This window comes from Corvus cornix, chromosome 19, assembly GCF_000738735.6.
Source record: "Corvus cornix cornix isolate S_Up_H32 chromosome 19, ASM73873v5, whole genome shotgun sequence".
Classification (NCBI taxonomy): Eukaryota; Metazoa; Chordata; class Aves; order Passeriformes; family Corvidae; genus Corvus; species Corvus cornix.
The window spans coordinates 4,154,784-4,181,280 of NC_046348.1; the positions used below are offsets into that span (position 1 = coordinate 4,154,784).

The window sequence follows — 26,497 nt, forward strand, 5'->3', positions numbered from 1 at the left end:
GGGCGATGGCGGCCGAGTGCGGCCCGGCGGAGCAGTGGCGCGCGGCGCTGCCGCAGCACGCGCTGTTCGGCCGCCTCCGCGAGCGCGCGCCCGCCGCCCCCCGCCCGCCGCGGCTCCGCGACCTCCTGTGCGGGCTGGGCGCCGACCTGCTGCTCTGGGACGGGACCGCCGCCGCCCTGCTCGCCATCGGCCTGCGCCGCCTCGGCGGCACCGACCCCGCCGCGCTCGGCCGATACCAGGTGCGGCCCGCGCCGAGGGGCGGCGGGAGAGGGTGTGGGAGGGGATCGTCAGAGGATGAGGGGCCGGGGGTGGGAATTGAGGGGAGGAGGGGCTGTGTAAGGGAATAAGGGTGAGGGGGTGTTTGGGGTATGAGGGGATAAGGGGTCGTGTAGGGAAGGGGCTGGGTGTGAGGGGCTGGGCGGACCGTGAGGGAAGAGGGGTGTGATGGGGCCGTGAGGGGATGAAGGGGCCGTGTGGAGAGGGCGGGGGGGATGTGAGGGGATGCGAGGTGTGAGGGGAGGAGAGCCGAGCCATGGTGGGCGCGGGGCTGAGGGGGTCTGCTCTCTGAAGGCCGCTGGGCGGTTCATTATCCCCCCAGCCCGCCCCGGGGGGGTCTTTCTCCAAGGAATCCACTGCTTTGTGCCATGGAGCCGGGTTGTGCCTCATTCCGTGCCGTGTAAATCACCATCCAGAATAAAGATGAGCTGTACTTCCGTGAGCCCTTTGAACAGCTTGTGCTTCCCTGTAACATCTGTTTTCAGACCCTTCTGTGCATAAACCCGCCCCTTTTCGAGGTGCACCAGACGCTGCTGAGCCCCGCCCAGCACCATGTGGCTCTCATTGGTACCAAGGGGCTCATGGTGCTGGAGCTGCCCAAACGCTGGGGCAAGAATTCCGAATTTGAAGGTGGGAAATCCACGGTGAACTGTAGGTGGGTGAGACCTCAGGTGGTTGATGACATCCTCGTCCTGCCACTCCTCCTCCACAGCCTCCCTTTCTTGGCGTTAGACAGATACAGAAGACACTGGTGGAAGGGACAGGTTGTATTTGGGTTGTGGGGCAGTCACAAATGAAGTTATTTTGGCTCAAGTATTTGCTGATTATCAAGTGACCTTCCAAACTTGTTGCAATTGCTGAGAAGCAAGATGCTCCTCTAGTATTCTCTGGCCTTTCACAGAATCATGGAATGGTTTGGGTTGGAAGAGACCTTAAAGGCCAGCAAGTTCCAACCCCTGCCATGGACAGGGACACCTTCCATTAGACCAAGTTGCTCCAAGCTCTGTCCAGCCTTGTCTTGGACACTTCCAGAGATGGGGCAGCTTCTCTGGTGTCTTTCAGCTGTGGCAGCTAAAAGCAGATGTCTGGGGGAAAATAGCAAAGGGTTCAAGTTAAAGCTGCCTCTCCAACTTTCAGAATAGTACAGATAAAGACTTTGAAACCTTTTCAGTGTCTCTAGCTTTTCTTGCCCCCACTTCCCTTTAGAAGTAGCTTGTGTGCTTCTGCTCACAGTGCAAGTTTCTGCTCTGTATTCCAGCACCATTCCTATTGCGGAACGGTTCTTCACCAGCTCGACATCCCTGACGTTAAAGCATGCAGCCTGGTACCCCTGCGACACCTTGGAGCCCCACATTGTGCTTTTGACATCAGATAACACCATAAGGTAAAACCCATTTTTGGATTATCCGAAGTGGATTTGTTTGTCATGCCCAGTCTTGATTTGTCACTGGATGTTTGCATCCTGCCATTCTTACCAGTTAGCAATAACAAAATAGGATGGGAGGAGTTTCAGGCTGAGAGCAGCTGATGTTCCTGCATCAGCAGGGAATGTGCAGCACTGCCAGCAGAATGAACGTGGCTGCTGTTTCTTTCCTCCAGGTTCTACAGTCTGAAGGTGCCTCAGACACCCATCAAAGTGATTGCGCTTTCGGACACCGAGGAGGAGACTCTTACAATCAAAAAAGGGTTGGTGTGGCTTCTTATATTTTGAAATGCTTTTGCAGAATAAGCTCAGTATTCTCAGTTGTGTTTTTAAGTAATAAGTGATAAATCTGCCTGAAAATCTGATTTGAATTCTTCAGTGCTAGCAATTCTTCATAGCACAGTACCTGCACTTTTCCTTTTCTCTCTCCTTCTCTTTCTTTCTCTCCCTTTCTCTTTCTCTCTCCTTTTTCTCTTTTCCTTTCCCTTTTTCCTTTCCTCTCTCTCTCCTCTCCCCCATCCCTCTAAAACAAAGTGGTGACAAACTGTACAGTCAAGTGTTTGTCAGAGCAGCAGTTTGAAAACACCCGTTGACTTTAAGATGGGCTTAAGGAGGGGGTTTTGAGTGAGGAATGTAGAAAATAGATCATCTTTTTATTTTCTTGGCCTGGTTGGAAAGGAAAATCTTGCACCACGCAGTGATGTGCCTCCCAGGAAGGACCAGAACACCTCTTTTATCCTCTGAAGCTGTGGGGGCACTGCAGAACTGATGAGCCGGGAGAAGGATGTCACTTACACCCTTTCGTTGCTGGCAGTGGCACGTGGCACTGCTGGCCAGGGGTTTGGCAGGAGTTTGACAGCACATCCCTCAGGACCATGTTAAACATTGTGCTCTCAGTCCTTGCTGAGCCCAGCTCGTTGTGCCCTGTCCCAGGAGAGCCTACACCGCGTCCCTGGGGGAGACAGCCGTGGCCTTCGACTTCGGGCCGCAGGTGCCGGTGCCGAAGCACATCCTGGGCCAGCGCGGCAGCGAGGAGGTGCTGGGCTACCCCCTGTACATTCTGTATGAGAATGGAGAGACCTTCCTCACCTACATCAGCCTGCTCCAGAGGTAGGGTCTTACCCTCAGGGCTCACGGGGTGCTTGGGTGTTTGTACAGTGCTAGGGTGAGAGAGTCCTAGCTTGGCTGGGACTGTGAGGGATGCTGGGCTGAGTTATGTTGTACTGCAGCCTGTCCTGTCTCTGTGGCAGTGCTAATAGCCTGGAATCCAAAAGCAGTGTGTTGTCCTTTCTCATCCAGACATTACAGGTGCAGCTTCCACTGCTGAGAATCCACTATGCCACTATGCATTATTTACCATGAGAAATCTGATATGAAGACATGGGGCTGTAAAAAGATCAGTGGGTCTAAGGCTGTTAAGTGTATTTTGTGGCCTTCAGTTCCCAGCACAGACATCCTTAGCTTTGGATGAGGCTCACTGAGCCAGGGGCATCTTAGGAGAAAGAATATTTGAAGAGCTTAGAGGGTTCACAGGCACGTTCTGCAGTGAAAAGTCAGGATGATTAATCGAGAATATAAACATGATAGAAAAAGCTATTACTTTATAAAACTGAGAAGATGGTGCAAGACTTACAAGTTAGATGTTGTGTAGCTGAATATTAAACTGTGGTACTTGGGTTAGAAACAGCACTGTGTGCCTCTGCACTGAGCAGATCTGTCTGCAGGCAGTGAGATGGCCTCAGTCCATCTAAAGCTCTGCCCAGAGAAATGCCACAACACAAAATGTGAAGTGCAAGAAACCAGTTAAGTAATAATTATACTGAGCTTTCCTTGAGTACTTTGTGTTCGTGTATGAAAATATTTCCTCATGAATTTTTGCAGTGTAGCTTTGGTTGCTTTCAAAGCATAAAATATAATAAAATGAGCTCCAATTTCCCCCTGAGATCTTCCCCTAGGAGCTGCAGTCAGACTCATAATCTGCAGCAGTCTAGTGGGACTCAGAACTCCAAGCCATGGGGTTGTTTGACAGCCATGGGAAGAGTCCCCTTTTGCAGAGCTGGTGCTGTGAGCACACCCGTGTTCCTTGCAGCGCTGGCAGCCTCGGGAAGCTGCTGGGCCCCCTGCCCATGCACCCGGCTGCCGAGGACAACTACGGCTACGACGCCTGCGCCGTGCTGTGCCTGCCCTGCGTTCCAAACATCCTGGTCATCGCCACCGAGTCGGGGATGCTCTATCACTGTGTGGTGCTGGATGGAGAAGAGGATGATGAGCAGGTACCTTGCCTTGGCTTGGTTTATTTTCTGTAGAATTTTTGTTTCTTTAATCCAAGTTCCTGGCTGCAAGCTGGCAGGGTGCCTGGAAGTGTGTGCCAGGTGCCAAAGCTGCATTCTTTTGGAATGAAGTAGTGAGTCTTCCTCCTTCTTCAGCTAGTCCCTGTGGCTCTCTGACACTTCTATTTTAAATCTCAGTCCTGTGTACTGTGACAGTTGATCAGTTTTTAATCAAACTTACTATAATCTAATTTAAAGAGGATTTTCTAAGAAACTCTGGGTTTGATTTAATTTTTTTTAAGTAAATTTAAACTACATTCCTTGATAGTTAAAACCCTTGCCATGTAACTCTTTCTTGATGCTGTTTATGTTGGAACTCCTATTTAAATGATGTCTCACAGAAGAATTCACAATACTCTTTACAGTCAGAGAAGTCCTGGGACCCAAGATCCGATCTTATTCCTTCCCTGTATGTGTTTGAATGTGTTGAGCTGGAACTTGCACTCAAACTGGCAACAGGAGATGAAGAAGATCCTTTGGAGTCTGACTTCTCTTGCCCAATCAAGCTGCATCGAGGTAGGGTTGTTGTTCATTTTGTGGCTTTTAGGATCCAGCTATTGGCATATTCTTGTTGGTGTCAGACAAACAGGGGGATTAGAGTAAGGATTTGCCAGATGCCCTCAATACAGCTGTGGAAGGAGCAAGCCTGGGAGGGGCTCCAGTGTTGGCTTGAGGGCAGATTACACAGGGTCATGCAGTGCTAGCCCCTGTCAGCTGAGGGTTATAAAGGAGAAGTTGCTGCATCTGTGCTGACCTGTGAGTGTGAGGGAGTGCTGTGGGGAGGGTGATCCTGATGGAAGAACCTGCTTATCCCATGGAATTGTGGGCAGGATGAAGTGTGCAGGTGTTGGGAACAAGCAGCTTGTCAGAATGCTGGTCTGCTAGTTTTAACAATCTGCCATTGAAAACTGATCTGATTGATACAGACGAGGAGTGATAGGAAGGGTTCAAAACAACTCACCAGTATTTTAGACTCTAACACATGTAGCTCTGTTTCTGGTACTTGCACTAAGATGTTAGAGCTGACTGGACAACTGGACACTAAGTTGATACACAGGATCAGCAGTGCAGGTGTGAAGGATGAGTTTTTCCCAGTTTAGTGCCAACTCTTAAATTTTCTGCTTCACTTTCAGATCCCAAATGTCCCTCTAGATACCACTGCACACACGAAGCTGGTGTCCACAGTGTGGGCTTGACATGGATCAATAAACTGCACAAATTCCTTGGTTCAGGTGAGTGAGGGAAGTGAGAAACAGCTGAACATCTGCCAGTAACAGGCTGGTGGATGCAGGTACTACTGAATCCCTCACCCTGCAAAGTGTATCTGATGCAGCTTGACACGTCTCTCTGTAGATGAGGAAGACAAAGACAGTTTACAAGAGCTGGGAGCAGAACAGAAGTGCTTTGTTGAACATATTCTTTGTACAAAACCACTGCCGTGCAGGTAAAAAACCAAACCCTTTCTCAATTGCTTTCAAATCAGGAAGTTGCTATGGAAAATACTTATGATTTGTCATCTTTTGCTGCATTCTTGCCATTAAAGTAATAAAGTAAACTCAAAAGAATTCAAATAATACAACTAAGCAATTTGTGTATGAGGATTCTTCATGCACAGTTAGGGTAGTAGCTTAAATTCTTGTGTTACTGTCTGAAAATCATCTGTCAGACCAGCAGGAATTTTCACTTCCATTTACCTGACCTTGGAGCACTTCCAAAAGAGTGAACGTGCACAGCTTCAGGAATAAAGAACTTTCCTGACTGGGTGCTTTTTGTGTTCTTCCCTTCAGGCAGCCTGCTCCAATTAGAGGATTTTGGATCGTTTCTGACGTCCTGGGGCCCACAATGATTTGCATCACCAACACCTATGAGTGCATTACAAGGCCTCTCTTGTACGGAGTTCTCAGCTGAAGTCCATGACTGCATGGAAAGGACCAAAAAAGGATATTCCTATTTTTCAATTATTCTTTGATTGTTTCACCCCAGGCTTCTGCACCTCTTAGGACACACAGTGCAGTTTTGCTTTCTGAATGGCCCCTGGCTGAGCACTAAAGTGTTATTAGAGTACTTACCTACTGCTGATAAGGTCTTTTTAGGGGATATAATTAATCACATCACTTTTAGTGAGTAGTAGGACCAAAAAAATGTTCTCGATGGTATTGTTGAGGTTTTACAGTGGTGTGAATATTCTTAATGGACTACTGAGGTTATGTGTGCATGAAAGGGGAAAAAAGAAGTAGGATTTTAGTTTGTGCTTCCAGTTACTTTTTCTTTGTAGGTGGTGGCAAAGATACAGAGTGCTGTAAATCTGCATTTGCACAATGAAATAAATGCCTTGAGGGGAGAACACCATTTTCAGCTTATCTTTGGCAGGACACTGTTTAATGTAGGACAGGTACCACCAGCAGAGCCAGTGTTACCATCAGGTTCTCCTGCAGACCTTTTGTTTATTTCACTGTTTCCACACAGGTGGGCAGTGACCGGGCAGGGTGCTTTGTGAAGAAGGTCATGCTACTCTTGCAGTGCCTGCTTGCCTTGTTCTGGAACTTTTCTCTCCTTAAGCCAAAGGATATTTACGATTCTTGCTAGTTTGAGCCATGACCAAGCAGGTGTGGGGATGTGAGCTGTACCAACCCTGCTAGGGCTGGATTTACCACAAAACTGAAACAGCTCCTTTTAGAACCCCCTGCAGTAACACAGGAGTTCCCCAGTGGATGAGCTCCTCACTTTCAGTACCAGTTAAGCTCTGACCTGGTTTCAGTTTGCCTGGTCTGACTGTGTTCTCCCTGTGCTGTTGTGTGGCAGAAGCACTGTCCATCCTGCCTCCCCTCCCCTGCTGTGCACCAGAGAGGACAAGGACCTGACCGTGTCCCCCCTGCGCATCGTGGCCGAGTCGGAGCATTCCTTTGAGAAGCACATCCAGGGCATCCTGCAGCGCAGCTCTGCCAACCCCCTGCATCTCAAGTAAGCAAATGTGTCTTCCTGGGGCACCTGAAGTGGGAACACTTGGGAACAGTGGGTGTTCACCAGCTCCTGTTTGAACAGCACATTGCCTTGGGCATGGCAGTGCTGGGGCACAGCTCCTGCCACTGACTGGGGCCTCTGTCCATGTGGGAATGGCATCCAGTCCAGTGATGGTGCAGGCTGGGAGGGGATTGCCTGGCTCCAGCCTCCTGCTCAAAGCAGGGCTGCCTTCAGCTGATGAGCTGCTCATTACTTGGCCCATTGGGTTTGGAGTATCTTAAGCTGCCTTGGGATTTCCTCATATAAGAAAAATTATTTCTAGCAAAGGGATTCCATTGTAATCCCTCACTTTTGTAACAGCCCCCCCGAGCCCTTACCATAAACACTGGGAGTGGTTTAGCCTTTCAAAGGAACATGTTAGTAAGGTTGCAAAAATCTCTCTCTTAAGATCTGCAGATAAAGATGCTGCTCCTCCCCCTGAAGAATGCCTTCAGCTCCTCAGCAGAGCCACCCAGGTGTTCAGAGAGGAATATATACTGAAACAGGACCTGGCAAAAGAGGAAATTCAGCAAAGGTAATGCAAAACTCTCATAAAAATGTGCTAGCCAATGTCTGTGTGATGCAGCAGCACTAAGTACTGAGCACTCACCCTCCTCTGTGGGGCTAATCCTGGTGAATGAGTAAACATACTAAATGTAAAACTAATAATGAATACCAGAACTTAAAACGCAGTTATCAGGCAAAATAGGGGCGAGTGTAATACTTGGTCTCTGTAGTGGCTCATAGAGGAAGAAAAAAAAAGGTAAACATAGACACATACATAAAATACTTTTCTCTTGGTGGTGTCTGCCTGCCTGGGCCTGTGGGTGGCAGGAAATCTGACCTCAGCACTAATCCTGACAGAGGAGAATTGCCTTAAGTCTCTGCTGCTTCAAATCATAGTCAGTTATTTACAGTTAGGACAAAATGGGAGTTTTTTCTCACCACTGCCCCCTGTTCAGTGTCTTTAGCTCTTCCCACTCCCAGCATTTTCTGTGTGGTGTAAATCCTGATTCACCTGGTTGCAAGTGGTTTGATTTTTTTTGTATGTGTTTACTTCAGAGTGAAGTTGCTGTGGGGGCAGAAAAAGAAACAGCTGGAGGATCTGAATTACTGTCGAGAGGAGAGGTGAGTGGAACCTGTCTCCTTTTCCAAGTCAAAGCTCAGGAATGATGCACCTGTGGTGGCTGGGACAAGACCCTGTGTGAAACAGGTGACACATGAAGGCATTCCCAGCCCTAATGAAGCCTGGAGGTTCGCTCCCTCCTCCAGCTGGCTTCTCCAGCTTCCTTGTCCTATGTCCACACCCTGGCCTGTCCCGTGTGTAAATCTGAAGTAGGGAACTGTTCCTCCCTTGCCTTAAGGAAAAGTCTGCGGGAAATGGCCGAGCGCTTGGCTGACAAGTATGAGGAAGCCAAAGAGAAGCAGGAAGACATCATGAACAGGTGACTGCACATGGGGGCTCCGTTTCACCTCACTCCACATGATGTTGAACAAAGTTTGCAGGTGTGGTAGAACAGAGTGGGCAGAAGCTGCTGCACTGGTTTGTTCCAAGACTGGGATTCTGAAAGTCCCTGTGCTGAGGCTTGGTGTGATTTGTCTGCAGGCCCAGCCTGAGCCAGCCCTGTGCTCAGAATGCCACCTGAGACCAGCTGGAAGGGGAAAGTGAAGCCCCTGGGACTTGGGAAGCATGGCCAAAGCACCAGGCTGCAGGTGTTTGAGCAGAGCTGGGTACCAGGGAAGTTAACTCAGAGACATTTCTTGCTTTCAAGGATGAAGAAAGTCCTTCGGAGTTTCCACTCTCAGCTTCCTGTTCTATCTGACACTGAAAAGGATATGAAGAAAGAACTGCAGACAATCCATGACCAGCTGCAGCACCTGAGCAATGCTATCAGACAGGTGAGAGGAGGAATGACCTGGGAGGTTGCTGACAGCTCTTCGCTCAGTGCTGGCAGACAAGTCCTGCCAACAATGTGATGCTGTACTTGTGTTCATCAGCAACGATGTACTAAAGGGGCTTTGGGCTCTTGCTGGTAACACAGAGAGAACATTTGCACACACTGTAAGCCCTCAGAGAGCTTCCCAATCCTCAGCCTGGCAGGGACATTCTTCTCTTTGTGGGAAGTGCAAAAGCAGGCAGATTTGAACCCAAAAAGAACCGATTAATTGCAGTACAACACAGCAGTCTGTAATTAACAAGCTTTCACTGTGACAGGCAGGACCAGCACTGACTGGGGCCTTCTTTTTTCTCCTCAACTCCCAGGTGAAAATGAAAAAGGAATACCAACAGAAGCAGATGGAGAAGGGGCGAAGCCCCCGCAAGCCCAGCATCAGCCTCAGTGCCTACCAGAGCAAGTGCATCCAAGCTGTCCTGAGAGAGGAGTAAGTGCAGGCTGGGCTGCTCCTGCAGAGCCCGGGCCCTGGCACTCACATTCAGTTCAGGTGTCTCAGGTGCTGTTTGAGCCGTGCTGCAGGTGGGGCTGAGGCAGTGCCTGGGGAGAGGGGCTGAAGCACAGGATCTGCAGCTCTTGACAGCAGCACTTTAAGCTGCCATCTGAAGTGTTTCCCTTCCTGCTCAGTTCTGCACTGATGGGACCTGCAGCCTTCTGACTTGGGTTATTTTTTCTTGAAGGGGAGAACACATCCGGGAGATGGTGAAACAGATCAACGACATCAGGAGCCATGTGAACTTCTGAGTGTCCCTGGGGAGGACCCTGCAGCGAGAGGGTGGATGAGCTTTACCTGTTCCTGGTATTCCCCCTTGTATATTTACCATTTGTATGTTGAACAAAACACCTTTTACTTATTTTGTAAAGAATTGTGAAATAAAATACTTTTGATAAGACTCCTCAAGTGCTGTGGTTTTCGCTTTTCTCAGGGGAAGGGGATGTGCTGCAGGTGTTTTATATTCAGGGTGTTAGAGGGTAATGCTTGCAGCTGCCCCAGGAGTGGGGATTGCTGCTCCCTGGGGTGATCCTGGGATAGTCTCCCACCCTTGCTCCATCAGGGGTTCCCTGGGGGGAGGTCTGTGGCAGGGGGCAGAGGAGAAAGACCAGAGCAGGGCACGCACACACTTCAGCAGCTTTTTTTAATTTGGAACACTTTCTCCATAAAGGACACACCTTCAGTACAGTTAACAAATGGTTACACTGGAATCCTGGAGACAGCAGAATTCTACACCCACGATTGCACAGGACACCAATGGCTTGGCTCACTGGAATGCAGTATTGACTTCCAAACACTGTTTCCTTTTGCAAAAGATGGCTCTGGAGTCCCCCTTGACATTTCAAGGCCAATTCAGTCTCTGCTGTAGACAGACTCCAGTGGACAATAAATAATTGTTGTCCCTCCCCCTTCCCCTTAGAAAAGGCGCCGTGGTGAAGCTCAGCGGGGCAGGAGTTCCTGCACTGCTAAAACGTGGCACAGCAGGGGGGCCGGGGGCGCTGCTGGGGAGGGAGCGGGTACCAGACATGCTGCAGGAACACTTTGTACAGGTTAGGACTATACAGGTACAGCAATGCAGACAGAGCCTCCACCAACAGCTCAGCCCCTGTGTCACAGCTGAGCAGGTGACACCACCTGAGCCAGGAGAACCCACCCCGGCCCCAGCCATGCTCCACACCACCCAGAACTGGAAGGAAGAGCATTTGTTTTCTCATGTTCATGAGCAGTAACACCATCATCCATCATCCAGTGAGTATCTACACCAAGAGCTTTTCCTACACTTCATTTACAGTCTTTTAAATTTGCTCTGCAAATTTGGCACACACTGTCTTATTTTGCTTTTAAAGGCCCCTTGAAGTCTGAGTTCAGCAGAAGCTCAGTTGCTGCTGCTGAAGCTTTGCTGTCCTTCCCCATGAGGGAGAGCAGTTCAGAGGGAGCACATCTCCCACCACTTCTGTGAACATCCAGGGTTCCAATTTCAAACTGAATTGTTTAAAAGTCTGACATTAGAGCAGTTGGTGAAAAAGGTGACCCGTGTTCCAACACTTCAATGGTCACAGCTGGTACTGAGACAGGAGCACAGGTGGAACAGGGTGGTGAAAAGGAAAATAACCATGCAAGAACTGCCTGCCCATCCTCTCCAAACCAAAGGAAGTTCCTTCCAGGACTGGTGCAGTGCCTGGTTCACAAACAAGGAAAAGCCAACAGTGCACACCCCCCAGGCCTGCAGATCTGCATTTGGGAACAGCTCCATGGGTGCTGGGGCTATGAAGGAGCCCAAACCACTTTCCCCTCCTTCCTGCAGCCATGCCCTCACCCTGACACCACCACACCTGGGGAAAGCTGTGCCAATGAGCCATAAAAACACACCCAGGGAAAGCCACCCAGCCCTGGACTGCCTGAAACCCTCTGACCCAGCCACAGCCAGGAGTGTTCAGAGCAGACAGGGCTGCTGAGAACAGGCCAGACACAGGCACCAGTAAGGGATGCTGCGAGGGCAGGAACAGCCCTTCCCCTGCTCTCTCGCACTTGGACCAGCCAGAAACACAACCAAAAAATATTTTACTGTGAAAGACTTCAAGGTGCAGTTCCTCAAGTGCTCAGCTTGCTGAAGAGGGTACAGGATGTGGTGTAGTTTTGCCATACAAGAGGCTCCCTTACACCTCCTGCACAGGTGAAGTAGTCACCAGTTACAGTAACTCTGTAACCAGTTACACATTTGGCTTTGGGAAGGGAGGGTGGGAACAGAGAAAAACACTTTCCTTTCTGCTCTGTAGCTCCTACTAAAGGCCTGTAGTTTTGTCTCCAAAGTTTACCCAACCACTGGAAAACTGAATGAAAAACATCTGGTCCTGGATTTATGCATCAGGACTCAGCTGCTGTCACCACAGTTCAGCAAATAGTGAGAAAGGTTAAAAAATCCCTAATCTGGTAATAGCCAAAAACTGAAGGCCCAAGCCACACTTCAATGTCACCTTTATGCAAAAGTACCATCTTTAGACACGAGAGCTCTGCCATCTGTTAGTCTAGTCATTACTAAGGTGAGAAAAATTACTTTTGGGTGTCAGGATTACAAAGGGAATTAATTGCTAGGATGAATAAAATGCTTTAATTCTTGTAATGAGTGGCAAGGAATTGAGCTTGTATGATGCTTTTTTGGCTGTTTTTAAGGCATTCCTCTTCAAAACCACTGGTTCTGACTTTATGTCAGCAGCAGGATATACACTGCTAAAAATAGGATCTAAGCACTTTAAAATATATCATGTGCATTGCAGTTTGGAGAATTTTCTGTCACTTTTGAAGGTGATGAAGAAAAGCAGATCTCTGGCCAAGTATGTGAAGAAAAAACAGCAAGGAATGGAGGAAAAACTAAGAAGTTTTGGACAGTGGGATCTGCTCCTTCAGCCTCCTTTTAACTGAGTTGTAAGTTCAAGAATTGGGTTTGTACCATCAGGATCATCAACACCTGCAACCGTTCAGGAATCCATCCAGCTGCGTGCATGGAATTCCAGCAGTGGAGGAGGAGGAGAAGGAGGAGGAGGAGGAGGAATGCTCATCTTACCCCTGGACATTTATAGAACAAGAAACCCAAACCTGACAACTGAGTGATCACAAGAATTTCCTGCCTCTGCTGCCACATTGCTCAGTGTAATTGAACTGTCTGGGAGCAGAACCAGGGGGCAGCCCAGGAGCCACCTCAGAGCAGTGCCAGGACACCAAAGAGCTGCACTGTCCCCTCCAAGCTGCAGCAGCACAATCCTGCAGCTCCTGCACGTCTGTGCCCTGGCTGGGAGCGGTTCCCTGTTTCCTGACACGAGGCTGACCCAGCAGAGGGGTCGGGCCCACAGCTTCATTCTGCCCTCAACACCTTCCCCAGAGAGCTCCTGCCTTCACACCTGGGGTCACCCCCAGAGCAGAGCACACCTGCACCACCTCAGGCCAATGCTCAGACATGCACACGACTTTTACCAGCTTTTTTCTGTTTGGTTTTTTTGTTTGTTTGCTTGGTTTTGGTTTTTTTTTTTTCCACAGAGAAGGGATTCCAGGCACTGCTCAGCTTTAGAGATGAGAAACAACCAGTTGTAGTCCATATTCTAAATTACATTTGTAAAAGAGATTACAAAACAGTGCATTTCTTGTGCTTTTCTTTCAGTATCTGAATTCAACAGAAAAATGGCAAGGAGCTAAATTCTCAGTACAGTTTTCTTTTTTTTTTTGGATTAGCATTTCTCCGTTCAGGAGATACACAGCTCACTCATATCCACATTTCAGCAGCGTTCAGATTCTTCACAGAGCCAATGGTTTTAAAAAAAAAAGTACTGAGTTATGAAATAAGATCAATATCCAGTGTCCTGCTAATAAAGTCATATTTTAATATAAAATATTCATACAGCATACTCTACACCTCATTCTCTCTGCTAGCTGAATACTGTTACTGACTATTCAAACAGAAAAACTTCAACCACTTTGCTCTTCAACATTTTGGAGGGACAATACAGTTTCCAGCAGCTACTTTGATCACAGTAGTGGGGGAAAGGACAGAGGGAAAGACAGGGGTATATGTTCCAAAACTCTATATTAGGTTACGAAGTCGGCTGAAAGAGGGAAGTTTTTCAGAATGTAAGGACTGATCCCACTCAGTGGAACACGAAACACTGCACTCATTAGTGTTTCCATTAGAAAGTTCTCCTTCCTACACTACAAGTCACCCTTGTGCTCTCTTCCTGCCCAGTACGAAACCTTTTTCCCCTCTAGAAACAAAACTTAAGTCATTGCTCCCCTCTGTTGTCTTCTGCTCTCTCGGTTAGAGTTAAATAATAATTAATGTTGCTATAAAGATGAGTTAAAAACCCCAGACGCAGCCTCGGAGCCCATCAGGGTGTCATGTTTCAGGGAGCTGATTAATGTCCGTCAGTTTTGTGTCGTTCAGGATTGCACGGATTCTCTCCAGGGAATCTGCCTGCCGGATCCGCTCCAGCTGCACCTGCAGGGAACCAACAGAGGCACCGCAGTCAGCAAAGGCTGCAAGAGCTCACACCCAGACCCAAAGGGAGCCTCCGAGGGACCAAACATCACCAGGGGCTGAAGAAATGCAAGGGGTGAGGGAGCACAAGCTTAATCTGGGCCCAAGAATGGGAGGAAGGAAGACAAGAGGCAGGTGTGATTTTACAATAAAGCCCCACTCCCTGGGGGGCTCCAGCCATCACCATCACTCTGTGTTTTGTCTCATGTCCAGTCACTGACTGGAGATGTGCAAAGTAAACCTTCCCAGGAAGAATGTAAAGGAGCAGCCCAAAATGTGCCTTGGAGCCTCTCAAGATCGCATCCAAAATACTCTTGGAGCAACCATCCCATTTCCAAGCTCACTTCTTGCTTTGCTGATAACCCAGTTTAAGGTATTTTTTAAATGCTGAAAAAGGGCCCAGCAGAACTGTGGTGAAATCAATGCAAAGAGAGCACAATTGATTTCTTTATCACACTCAAACTTTCACATTCTTTACAATAGGATCTGGGCTTTCAGTTATAAACTCCCAGCTACCATTTAAGTGGTTTTTAGCCCTTCCTCTGAAATGCTCATAACTAATTTGGCCAGTGGACCCCTCACACAAGGGGTACCTGTCCAGGCTCTCACTGACAAGGCCAGGGAAGGGAATAACCCCACCAAGAAACCACAATCCTCCTTTGATGGTCATCTCACACTGCACAGTGCACGTGGCACAAACCACTGCTTACACTGGAACACAACCTGATGTGCAGTAACTGCTTAGGGCAGAAAGAAAACACAAAACACGGAGCTACAATTCTTACTGAGCTCATACTGAAGGTTTACTAAACTACCTGCAAGCTGTGGAAGAGTCCACCACACATCTTCAAAGTGGTGGCCATGTTTCCTCTAAGAGCTGCATAAACCAGTGCCTGCAGGACTTTCAAAAACAGAGCAGATGATGACTAACAAGAAGCAACTTCCCCAGACAGGACAACTCAACAGTCTCCTTTGTCCTACCAACCCCTCCAGACACAGACAGAGCCACAGAGCACAGATCTCTATTATCCATCCAGCTAAACTGTGTCTAGTGAACAAACCTCCCACATTCTGGGGTTAATTTTCCAAGTAAACCTGAATGCCTGACTCAGAAAATGTGTAGTTTGAATTCTGCTGGGTGTCACTGAGCAGCCTGGCCAAAGACTCCAAGGAGATGGGGGGCTGAAATTCAGCACCTGCTCTGTGAGCAAAGTTGGAACATAAATGGGGTGCAAACCCTGGGAACACAGACCCTGAACGTGAGCCCAGTCCAGCCTGGCCTCCCAAGCACAGACAGTCCCTCTGAGCACAAACCACAGCAGCAGAGAACAGCCTGACAAACCAGAACCAGCCTCAGGGACACCCCTGACAAAACCCCTCCCTTCAGCCACCTCTTGGTGTCTCACATCAACCACAGTTCCACTTGGTGAAGGAAATACAAGGATAACAACAGTGACAATAACAAGAACAAGACTGTTGGGATGTATAAACAGAAAGCAGGAACTGTTAACCTGAAGAACCATTTCATATATTCACATCAAACAGTAACAGTGCCTTACACAGTCCTCAAATATTTGCACCTGAATGATTTGCTATGAAAGTATCACATTGGAAACATCAGGAGATGGACAAGGAAAAACACAGGTCTGGAAGAGCCATCATTTATGGCTCTACACAGTTTCTTTTAGTACAAAAACTGAAAATTGGCTGGAACCCAGTAATCAGAACACAATCCCAATAGCTTTAATAATAATATCATATCAGGAGTACCTGATCAGTTTATTACACTAACAAATTCTAAAATAGATCATAAATACCAACATAAGGAAATTTACAACTGCCATTTCTTACTTTACACAGCTGTGTAGAAATAATGAAACTAAAGTAGCCCCTCACACATTGATTGGACTCTCTTACCTGAAGTGTCTGAGAAAGCTTTACAAAGTCTCTCTGCACTTGCTCACTGACATCTAACTCAGTCTGCAACCGCTGAGCTTTGTTCTTCTCTTCAAACACCAGCTGCTCAAGGTTGGCCTGAGGAGGAAAAGATTCTTTAGGCTTGAACTGAATGAAAATCAGCAGCTTGTATAAACTGATTAAAGGGTGATACCAGAGCAAAGCAGCACAGTATCCACAGGGTCTTGGCAACAAACTACACCAGTCTTTCCACACCTCAGTTTTCCAAAGTGCAAAATCAGGGGCTAATACCCATTAACAGGTGTCAATAGACTGGTTAAAGCATGAAAAAGCCCAAAGTCTTTTAACAGAACCATGACCTGGGATCTCAAAATACAAAGGCAGAGTTCTGAGTTTTAGTGAAGTAAGTTCATGGTAAGGGCAGTAATTTGCTGCTGGAAGTGTAACTGTCTTGCCATCCTGAGCTTTAGTCAGAAAAGCGTTTGGGGAAAGGGCATAAAAAACCAAAACCACAACAAGAGAGGGCAGAGAACAAGTGCTCAGACCATGATTAATTCACTTGAGTGCTGAAGTAGAGCCCCTTCCTACAGCAACCACAAGAAAACACTGCTTCAAAAGCATCAAAGCATTCAGCCCAAGGTTTGGTTATCACGCTCTCAGCAGGCAGGAATGTTCCTGAGGCCTCACTTGGGAGGGCAATCCAAGGGATATTCAAGTCAGCAGCTATTCAGACCCACCACTTTACAAGTCCCAGTGAAAACAGGGGTGAGGATTTAAACCACATCCAGAGGACATTATTTCCCTGCCAGTTTCTTACTCACATTCAAAAGCTTCTTTTTTTCATTCTTAGGTAGTGCCACATTCTCTGACACAGCTGCTCATCACAAAAGATGCAGATACACTTCACATCCAGACATCATAGCTACCTTTGCTGCAGTCTCCTTCTTCAGCTGTTCTTCTAGAGTGTTCTTTGCCTCCTGCAAACTCTCCAGCTGCTGCAGGTTTTCCTGTGAAGAACTTTCCAACTGTATAATAACATAAAAAAATATTAACTGCACTTCCTAACATTTCCATCTCCCACGGTCCCTCCATAAGGAAGTCTAAGTATCTTTCTGGGACTCAGAAACACACCCAAATAATCTCTTTCAGGGGCAGAGAAAACACCTGAAAAACATCTCTTTCTCTCCATTTATTTATTTTTGGAGCTGGAGAAAAATGTCCAAACCTGACATTTTAGGTCAGTGTTATGTAGCTTAGTGTGAGTTAGGAATTAGTTAATCCAATATTTAGGTTACAGATTAATAAAACAGATCAAACACCTTTTAAGGAACAGAACTATGAATGTGTCCTGTTCCTACACTGGCATCAATACAGGAAAGAAAAAAAAAAAACTTTTATTAAAAAAAACCCCACATCACCAAAAATCTCACAGTGAAAGGGCTTCTTACCTGCTCCTTTTCCACTTTTATTCTTTCCAGTTCAGCTTTTAAACTGGAAATGGATGCTGAAAAACAAGAATATTAAATCTTAAATGCAAGAAACATGGGAAATTGTTCATACCCTGTTTATTTCTGTTAATATTTAAAGGAAAATTAAGCTCCCGTTACATCAAAGGTACCTCAAAAGCAAACAAATAATTGTACTTTTATTTTCAGCTGCACAGCTCTGGTGTCTCTGCTATCAAAAGTGGACAGCATTTAGAATTCAGGTAAGTCTACTACAAAATCAAGTCTTTGCATCTTATTAATTTCTAATATTCCTATTTTGAGACTGTTTTGCCCCTGCTCACCTATTTCCTCTTTGCAATTCTCTATTTCCAGCTGTAGAGTTTCTTCTATATTTTCCTTCAAATATTGTTCAGCTTGGATCTGTTCTTTCAAGAACAGGATCTCTGCCTTCAGCTTCTCCTCGAGGTGATCTGCTGCTGTCCTCACGCTGATGATGTCTTCCCGGTACTTCAGGATCAGCTCACGGAGCTCCTGGATCAAGGATTAGCAGAGATGTGCATTTTGCTGCCCCACAGCCCCAGCACTGGGGTATCTGCACAAGGACAAAGCTGTGCTGCCCCAGGGTCTGTCCCAGCATCCCACACCCTGCTTCCAGCAAGGTGCTCCAGTCACAGTTGGCTTGGCCACAGGAAATGAAAACACAGCAAGATTCACATCCCCACAGGTTTATGATGCTCCCCCTGCCCTTCAGCCCCTCCAAATCTTTTAGGCTTAAAGGAAGGGAGTGGCCATGAAAGGAATCATTATTCAAGGCTTTGGATTACTGCTGGTCTTAAGTGGACAGAAGTGATTGACTTCACTTGATTTATTGAATCAATACAGTGAGGCCCTGGTGACTGAACACTTGTGTGCCCAGTTGGAAAATACAGCTTGAACTGGCTGAACTGGGCCAAACCCACACTCCACTGACCACAGAGCAGCTGTCAGGCCACAGTTAACTGGTTTTACAATCCATCCACACCCTGAAGCAGGCATGGCACAGGGGGATCACACTCATTCACAGGCTTACAGGGTTAAAATCCCAGGTACTGTTCTTTGTGCTATTTGAGACAACTTTTTGATAAAGAATAATATTCCAGTGAGATCAACTCACAAGCACTGTCAGTGTTAATGATTTAAAAATGTTTTACCTCTGCTGCTTCTGGTAGAATGAAATCTTCAGCCTGCTGTAAGGACACATGCAAGCTGTGTTTTCCTTGAAGACTTTCATTATCTTTTTGCAGTCTCACCAACTCTTCTGAAACCTGCTCCCTTGACTGTGTCAGGACAGCCTCCAATGCAAAGAAAAGCATAAATTCACACTTAGGGTCATGCTCAGATCTCTTCTGCCCCATTTACTTCCACTGCTTTCAAAAGTCTGGTGAACTGATATTCTTTGTAAAGAAGGGAAACAAAATGGTGGTGTGGATCAACACAACCAGTTCCCTCTTGCCTGGCCTATGCACCAGAAATAAAGGCAAGGACAACTTGAAGTGTCCAGGCAGAGAGCAGGAAGCCAGTGATAAGTACAGCTTTGCTCAGTCTCCCACTTTCCTCCTGTGTTATCCATTAGCTGGCTGTGCTCAGAGAGGGAAGGGAGGGTGGGAATCACATGTGCATTCAGGAGCTGGCAGGGATGTTTATTAACAGCACCTCAGCACGCAGCTGTAAGAGCAGGTTATCCAAAAACCTGAAACATTCACCCTGAAACTTTCCATGGTGGGTGTCTGCCTCCCACTGTCCTCCAAGGAAAGCATCAGAACAGCTGATCCCACGGAAAGAAAAAAGATGAAGAGGGCATGGCTTTGCTTCCATTACAAAAGAAAAAAATCCAGTGAACTCTTCCAAGAGGAATGGAAATGGGGAACCAGGAGCAATGGGAGGAGCTGTGTTATAGGGGGGCAGCAGGAGAAGCAGACTCAGATCAGCACATTGTCCGAACCTCCTGCGTGTCCGTAAGATGTGCTCTCATGCAGAGCACCCGATGGAGCATCTCTGCAGGCAATGTCCTGACGTCCTACACACAATCCCAGACCCCAGAAATGCAGTACTGGGGTTCATGAGGATGAATTCTCTTGGTCCCCCACAAACGCTGTGCCAGGGAGGAAAAAAGACAAGACTTGATTCTGATATAGAAAGGAATTAATTGCGCCAAGGAAGTCAAACTTAGTCCTGGAACATGTGGTCCTCTTCCTATTCTCTGGCTTAATTCCAACAAGATGCTCAAAAATAGTTTAAAAAATTAAGTTCCCATACATATCTCTCCCTGGGTGTTAGGGCTGATATTTTAAGTCTGACCTGCAACAACACTGATCATTCATCTCTAAAACTCAAGAAAATATTCACTAATGATGGTACTTGTGATGAATCCTAAAAACAGTCTTGAGAAAATCTACTGTCTTCAGATTTGAGGTGAAATTAAGATACTGAAGAGGCATGGAATTAGATAATAAATAAGGGGAAAAGAAGTTGACCAGTGATCTCCATACTCCTGAATGTGCATGAACACAGACAGCAGCACAGAGTGACACAAACGGTTCCAGCTCCAGCCCTTGCCATCAGAGCTCACTGGACCAGGCCCTCTGCAAGTGAAGATGCTCAGCCCTCTCCAGCCAGCCTTGGCTGGGCACACAAAGCCTTTTACAGACACACTGAGCTCCAAGGGTCAGACAAACAGGGCTGGACAAGGATCTCTGGAATTAACCTGTCTTACCATTTGCTCCTGGACACTCCTCTTGGCTTGCAGAAATGCCTGCTGCAGCTCACTGAGGAAATTCTCTGACTTCTGACACTTGGCCATGAGCAAGGAGATCTTGAAGAAAGAAAACCCAGACAGACATGTAAGAAATAAAGCATGGAACAGATTCTGAAGAAGAAATAGCCACACCAGTTCTCTCGCCTGTTATTACTAATAGATACTTTGAAATTTCAAACTAATCCACTGAAGTTTATGTTAATTCTTCTCTCAGTAAAGCAGGAATGCAGATCCAGGCACTATGGACAGATTAAAGACAGTTTCTGCAATAACAATATTTTTATATTCTATTTACCAAACTCTGAATCAACAGTTCATTCTATTAAAATTTAAATGTAAGCCAGTTCAGAAACACTGAAGGGAAACTGAAGAGCTTTTATCTAAGTTTTCAGTGTTTTCTGAATTTTTGTACCTTTCTCTGAGAGCACCCACCTTCAAAAACTTCACAAGCCATTCCACAACAACACATGTAAGATGAAGCATTACTTAATTAACAGCACCCTGGTACAGCCAGAACAACATAAGAACATATTCCCATTGTCTAAGCTGGACTTTGTCTTCTAATGACTAAGAAAAAATACTGGGTGGGATGGAAGAGAGAAAGCTCCAGCTCAAGTGAAGTAAATTCAGTGTCTTGTACACAGCATGTACCTACCATTGTAATCTTTAATAGGCCAAAGATGATGACTTTTTTCCCTTTTTAATTTTAACTATGACTACCACCCATTATATTCGGCTTCATTGTTCCAGAAGAATTAGGTACACATTTCAGACTGAAAAATCTTTCCAGTGGGCTCTTATTTTAAAGGAGTTCAGTGCATATTTTGGCCCTGCTACTGCCTGCTCAGCTCCTCATCAACTGCATTCTTCACCCCAAGTCCATTACCTGGGAGTCAAGTATTGATAAGAGCAAGTGGTGGAAAAGGACCATTCTTCCACCAACAGGGCTGTGCCCAGAGCACAGGGCTCCTTTTGCATGTTTGGGTCATTTCATACACAGGTCACTCCAAAACTCAAACATTACTCAAATTCCACAATGCCACTCTGTAATGGATTTCAAGATTAGAGATGATATTTTAAGGCCAAAATTGGGTAACACGGTATTAGAGACATAATAGATTTATCTAGAAACTGTGGCAAAATCAGGTGGAGCATAACCAACCCTAGAAATTCTCATTTGTGTTGCCTCTACAGCCAGTAGCCCATCCATATCTAACAAAACACAAGTTCTTGTTACACGCTTTTGAAGAACATTTCGTGATTCCTGGATCTCAATTACCAAATGCTTGTACCTGATTAGAGGAGTCTTCAGCACTTTGTTTCATGTAATCCTCCAATTCCTGTTTATCTTTCATTGTCTTTTCCAGCTGGTCATTAGCCTGCCTCAGCATCACCTGCAGCTTTTTCACCTGTATTGTCACAACAAAATTAATTCATTTTCCATTCTCTTGGGGAGCATTTATTTCCTGAAGCCCTTCACTCCCCAAAACACAACATAAAATCTCTCAAAAATCCTATGTAATCCAGAAGTTCCTTTGTTGTTGAAACAGCCTCCAGCACAGATTATCCCTCTAAGGAAACACGGGACATCAAACTGCACTGGACCATGGCCATGTAATGACTTCAATCACTTATTTCAAAGCAGAATGTGACTCATACCTTCCACACCCATCTGAAAATTGTTCTTTGGTATATGGCAGGAAACAAATATCCTCCAGGACTTAAAAGTCATTTTATGCTGCTAGGATGAGGTCCTTTTCTGTTAACAGTTCTTACAGTATCAAAGATAATAGAATTTAATGCATGACAAGCATTTTAAAATATCAATTATTAAAGATACTGACTTCAGCATGGGCATAATACTTTTTATAGAACACTGCCTTTACTGCATGATCTTACAGCACCAAATAAAGTGGTTCTTCAAGGTGAATCCTTAAGAATGTACATGTTGGTATTTATGACCACACAATAATAACAAATCAAGTTATGTCAATAACATGTCAAGTTATCCAGTATGTTGATATTGCTCAATTAAAATCAATGAGTAAAACAGCAGATAGTTCATTGTTGCATCCTTAGTAGTTCAAAAAGCTGCAAAAGCCTGGCTAAAGTAATGAGAGAAATCCCACCTGGTCTCTGGTCTCAGCCTCCTGGATCTGGATACCTTGCAACTGCTTCTCATAATTGGAGCACATATCACAGCGCCTGCCCAGCTTGTTCCCTGCATTCTGCACCTGCAGAACAAGAGTCAGCACCTGCCATGTCCAGGGAAGTCTCCAGGGAGTGCAGGAGTGCTGCACACACTCAGGTGTGTTGCGTGACCACAAAACATTACAGATAAAAGTCAGAGGCAGAATCATGTAATGGCAGGACTGAGTTGCTTTAAAGTGAAGGATAACTCAAATCAGCTGTGGGCTATCAGCTTTTCCTGCCATGGGTCCCACCATTAGCACAAAAAGCCATGACACAAAGAGCTCATCAAGTCACTATTGTGTCCTTTTGACAAACAGAAACCAAACAGGAGAAGAAAATAACAGTGTTGGGGCGGGCAGCAGGGAAACCAAGAGTAAACCTGCTGTCATTCTGGAACTGCAGTGGTTTTGGCCAAGGGGGCAAATGGAAGTTTTATCAAAGTTCCAGCTGCAGGTCAAGTTTGAGCTGAATCTGTATTTGTATTTACTGCTCCATGTCCAACCCACAGCAAGTGGCATTCACACCCCAGCGTGTGCTCCAGCCTCCAGGATCATGTGGGAAGCTGCATTTCTGTTCTGGATTCTGAGAGAGGGCTGAAGTAAAGTGTCATCAAAATGTCAACAGGGCAAGGAAATATTCAAGAGTAGGAGTTTAACGCAGCTCTGAGCTCAGGATGCTATAATTTCTCCAGATATAGCAAATCAGTAGGAAAACAACAACAACAACACAACTTTACAACAGGTTTGGAGAGACCTCCTAAGCAATGATTTGCACTAAGTTAAATTTCAACAAATTGAGAAAAAAAAATATCAATACTTCTTCATTTCATCTGTCCTTCATCTGGCTTTTTCTCCTTCACTACATTCTTATATTCTTTGTTTTACTCCCATCTTGTCTTCCTTTTCACCCAGCCTGGATTGTTATCTCCCCCCATCTTTTCTTCCCCCTAAAATGTTGCTCCTTGGTGTCTTTTCCTCTGAAAGAGAAACCACAGGAAACCCCAAATACTCCCCTTTTCAGCAAGAAACCAAATGCAAATTTTGAACTGGCATCATATAAAGCTGCTGAAAAACTGACAGGCAGAACACCCAGAAGCAACAATTTCCTTGCTCATCCACACTGCAACTGGCCCAGGGCTTAGTCTAATCTGCATCTTGTGGCTCTCAGAAATGGGTTTCTGATGATGCAAGTCCCCAACAATTTCCTGGAGCCTCTCTGTGGTACTTTGTGCGTTGGGCATAGTTTGGCTGCTCATTTCCAAACTGTACCCCGTGCACAGCCCTCAGCAAACGCCCCTGGCACACAGAGCAGCACCCCCAGCTCTGCTGCTTCTGCCCTCTCCTACTCATCCCCAGCTCCACTATAGTGCCCTTTCCTCAACTTCCCATTTACTCCTATTCTTTAAGTTCTCCCACTTTTTTTTCACCCTCTCACACAATTTTGAGTTCAACAGCCACCTCTGCCAGATCCTCCTCAAAATCCAAAGCACCCTGTGTTCAGTAATGCTGCCTGTCCCACGAGCAGGGCCAGCTCATACACCTTACACTGGATGTGCTCCACCTACAGAAGCGTTCCAAGAGGGAACAGTGAACAGCTGCCCAGGATGTGACCTCTTCCTTTCACACCTGGCTCTGGGCAGAGCAAAGGAGGCAGAGCTTTGCCCACAGCAGGGACAAGGCAGGAGGACCCACCTCCTTCTGCAGCAGGTTCCACTCCGTCTCGCTGACCAGGCGGTACCCGCTGGGAGACACATAAGCACTTTCCATGCCCTGGGTGACACTGGAGAGCAGGGAAGCAGTCTCTTCTTGCTCTGGTGTCATTGCTTTGATTGCTTTTTCCTGATCTTTGGTCAACATGAACCCACTCGGCATTTGCAGGGATCCAAGGGAAGCTGTATCAAAGTTCTCAGACACTGAATCTGCTCCAACAAGTGGTCCAAAATCTGACTCATCCAGGTTCCCAGCAGATTTTGCTTTGTTGTTGTATCCTAAAGCTTTGGACTGTAAGGATCCAGATGTGCCCAGACTGTCTGTTGACTGTGCTCTCCGTAGTCCATCTTTAAACATATCAGTGTCTGGTTTATTGAAGGATTCACCGGAGGAAAGAAGCAAGTCTGCATCCAGGGAATGGACTGAGCCGTGGGTGCTATTCACATGCACCTGGCATTGGAAAACACAGAATAAACAAATTATTTACTCCGTTTTAGCATGGTACAAGAGGAATGCTGGACACTAATTCTTAGACACGACAAAAAGCAATTTTAAATTTCTTTGGCAAGAACATCTGCTCACAAAGCTTAAGGTGGGAGAGGAAAGGACAGAGAACTGAAATGAACCACTTAGAATTCAAAAACAAATAAAACAGGTTAAAAGAGTCTTCTGTTAACAGAGTGCTTTTGTAAGACTATCTTCCTGCCAGACAAGCAAGGACACAGTCACCTTCCATACTTGAGGCAAGATGCTTCCCCTGAAGAGATGTACTTGCAACATCCCTCCTACAACCATAGACTACACAACAGAAGGCAGATACTCCACTTCCAAAAGTAAATTCAGACATCTTTCATAAAACAAAAAACTTTGCATTAACACAAAAATAGACAGAGAAAAATATAGTTAAAATCTACTCCATACTGATAAGTTAATGTTGTTCTTCTATTTCTTTCTTCTGCTTTGAATGTCTGAAAAAATAGCAAAATATTTTCTTTGCAAGATTATTTGTACATAAAATAAAAAGAAGAGGGAAAAGGCTGGGCTTAGACACAAAGGTTTCCTGGGGAATGCCAGCACCAAAAGCCACACAAACTGTCCTGTGATGTGTATCAAGCACATGGAGCCTCTTGATCTATTTTTGTTTTTTGTAGCACTGAAAAGAGAGCAGTAATGCTTTATTTAAAAAGCATATGACTGCTTTCAAAATATCTTCCAAAATATTATGCACTTCTGCTTTGCCATTAGACACATAAGGAAGTAACACTGGAAACCAGCCTCTTGAGAAAAATTATCATTTCTGAAATAGGTCCAGAGACCAGCAGGCTGCTGGCACTTCATATAAGTGCTTGTAACCTGTAATATATATATATATACACATGTATATATATAGTACTACTGTTTTATGACTGTTGTAAATGCCTTGTTTTAATCATTTTTAGGTGTAATATTTATATTTGCATGTATATACACAAGTTCATAATAAAAAAGTCAAGAGAATATACACCGAGGTAAAACTGCATTTTCAGGCTACAGCTGTTCTGTGATAACCAAAACAATATTAAAAAATCATCTGTTTGCATTGCAAACTGCCCAACAGAGAAGAACTTAGAAGTCAAATTATGAGAAGTTCTAAGAATTAATCAATAATCTGATTGATTACAACATATAAAAGACATTCTGAACAGCTAAGAACATTACAAATAACAAAACCAAACACATACAACCCCAAAACACTCTGACAATTATGCTCCTTCCCAAAATACAGATTTTCCGTTATTTATAAGTCTTAGAATTAAATAAATGTTGTGAATGATAAAGAATATGCTATGAACTGAGATTAAAGAAAACATCAGTAGATAAACTTTTGTTCCCCACCAATGTGCCTCATTTGCATATCTGGACACAGAAGATACAAACAGTATTTGAAATAGGAAGTGACTATAGGATAAAGGGTAGAACTAGATCTCAGCTACATTCAGATCCCATGATTCTGAACATCTTTCTGCATTCTGAACAGTTATAAATCCTTGATAAAAGTAAAGCACAGACTCTAGAATTCATATATAAAAGTATATACTTTGATAAATAAACCAGGCAAAACACTGGCTCACTCTTCAAATTCTCAAGTCTTTTGAAGGTTAAATAAGCTCCTATAGCACAAAAACTTGGTGGGTTTTTATTAATTTTTCCTTAATTTGGCTCACAAAACCAAAATGGACCCTGAGAAATGGTAAGTACAGAATTCAACAATTTGGTTAGCAAAGTAGCTACAACACTCTTGCGGAATGTTCAGATGTAATTGGCTAAATCCTGAACATTTAGGTGTCTTAGAATGTGCTTAGAAATCCCAAGAGAATCTACCAGCAGTTAACCTCCAGAATGCAAAATGTAAATTAGCATTTCTAATGGCACCTCTCAGGATGGTGCAGTATTGTCTTCC

The 26,497-nt window shown here is 45.6% G+C and overlaps 2 protein-coding genes across 2 annotated transcripts in view; one reads left to right on the top strand and one right to left on the bottom strand.

Annotated features, from left to right (window-relative positions):
• The first annotated feature begins 5 nt into the window (after nt 1-5).
• NUP88 (nucleoporin 88) lies at nt 6-9,882 on the top strand. The gene is made up of 17 exons (XM_039563031.1): nt 6-239; nt 762-931; nt 1,535-1,660; nt 1,876-1,962; nt 2,633-2,809; nt 3,789-3,972; nt 4,395-4,545; nt 5,163-5,261; nt 5,383-5,473; nt 5,817-5,918; nt 6,832-6,990; nt 7,439-7,564; nt 8,092-8,157; nt 8,394-8,474; nt 8,802-8,928; nt 9,293-9,411; nt 9,662-9,882. Exons 1-17 carry the CDS (start codon nt 6-8, stop codon nt 9,723-9,725), a joined length of 2,163 nt encoding a protein of 720 aa, XP_039418965.1. The 3' UTR covers nt 9,726-9,882.
• Nucleotides 9,883-10,098: 216 nt separating this feature from the next.
• Nucleotides 10,099-26,497, bottom strand: part of RABEP1 (rabaptin, RAB GTPase binding effector protein 1) — a 47,164-nt gene continuing 30,765 nt past the window's right edge. The window contains exons 9-18 of the mRNA XM_039562791.1: nt 24,040-24,507; nt 22,285-22,389; nt 21,448-21,564; nt 20,114-20,212; nt 18,552-18,692; nt 17,703-17,892; nt 17,362-17,417; nt 16,840-16,938; nt 15,914-16,030; nt 10,099-13,957 (exon numbers count right to left, since the gene is read on the bottom strand). Coding sequence (XP_039418725.1) covers nt 13,856-13,957; nt 15,914-16,030; nt 16,840-16,938; nt 17,362-17,417; nt 17,703-17,892; nt 18,552-18,692; nt 20,114-20,212; nt 21,448-21,564; nt 22,285-22,389; nt 24,040-24,507 — 1,494 coding nt within the window. The 3' untranslated portion in view covers nt 10,099-13,855. The remainder of the gene's footprint in view (nt 13,958-15,913; nt 16,031-16,839; nt 16,939-17,361; nt 17,418-17,702; nt 17,893-18,551; nt 18,693-20,113; nt 20,213-21,447; nt 21,565-22,284; nt 22,390-24,039; nt 24,508-26,497) is intronic.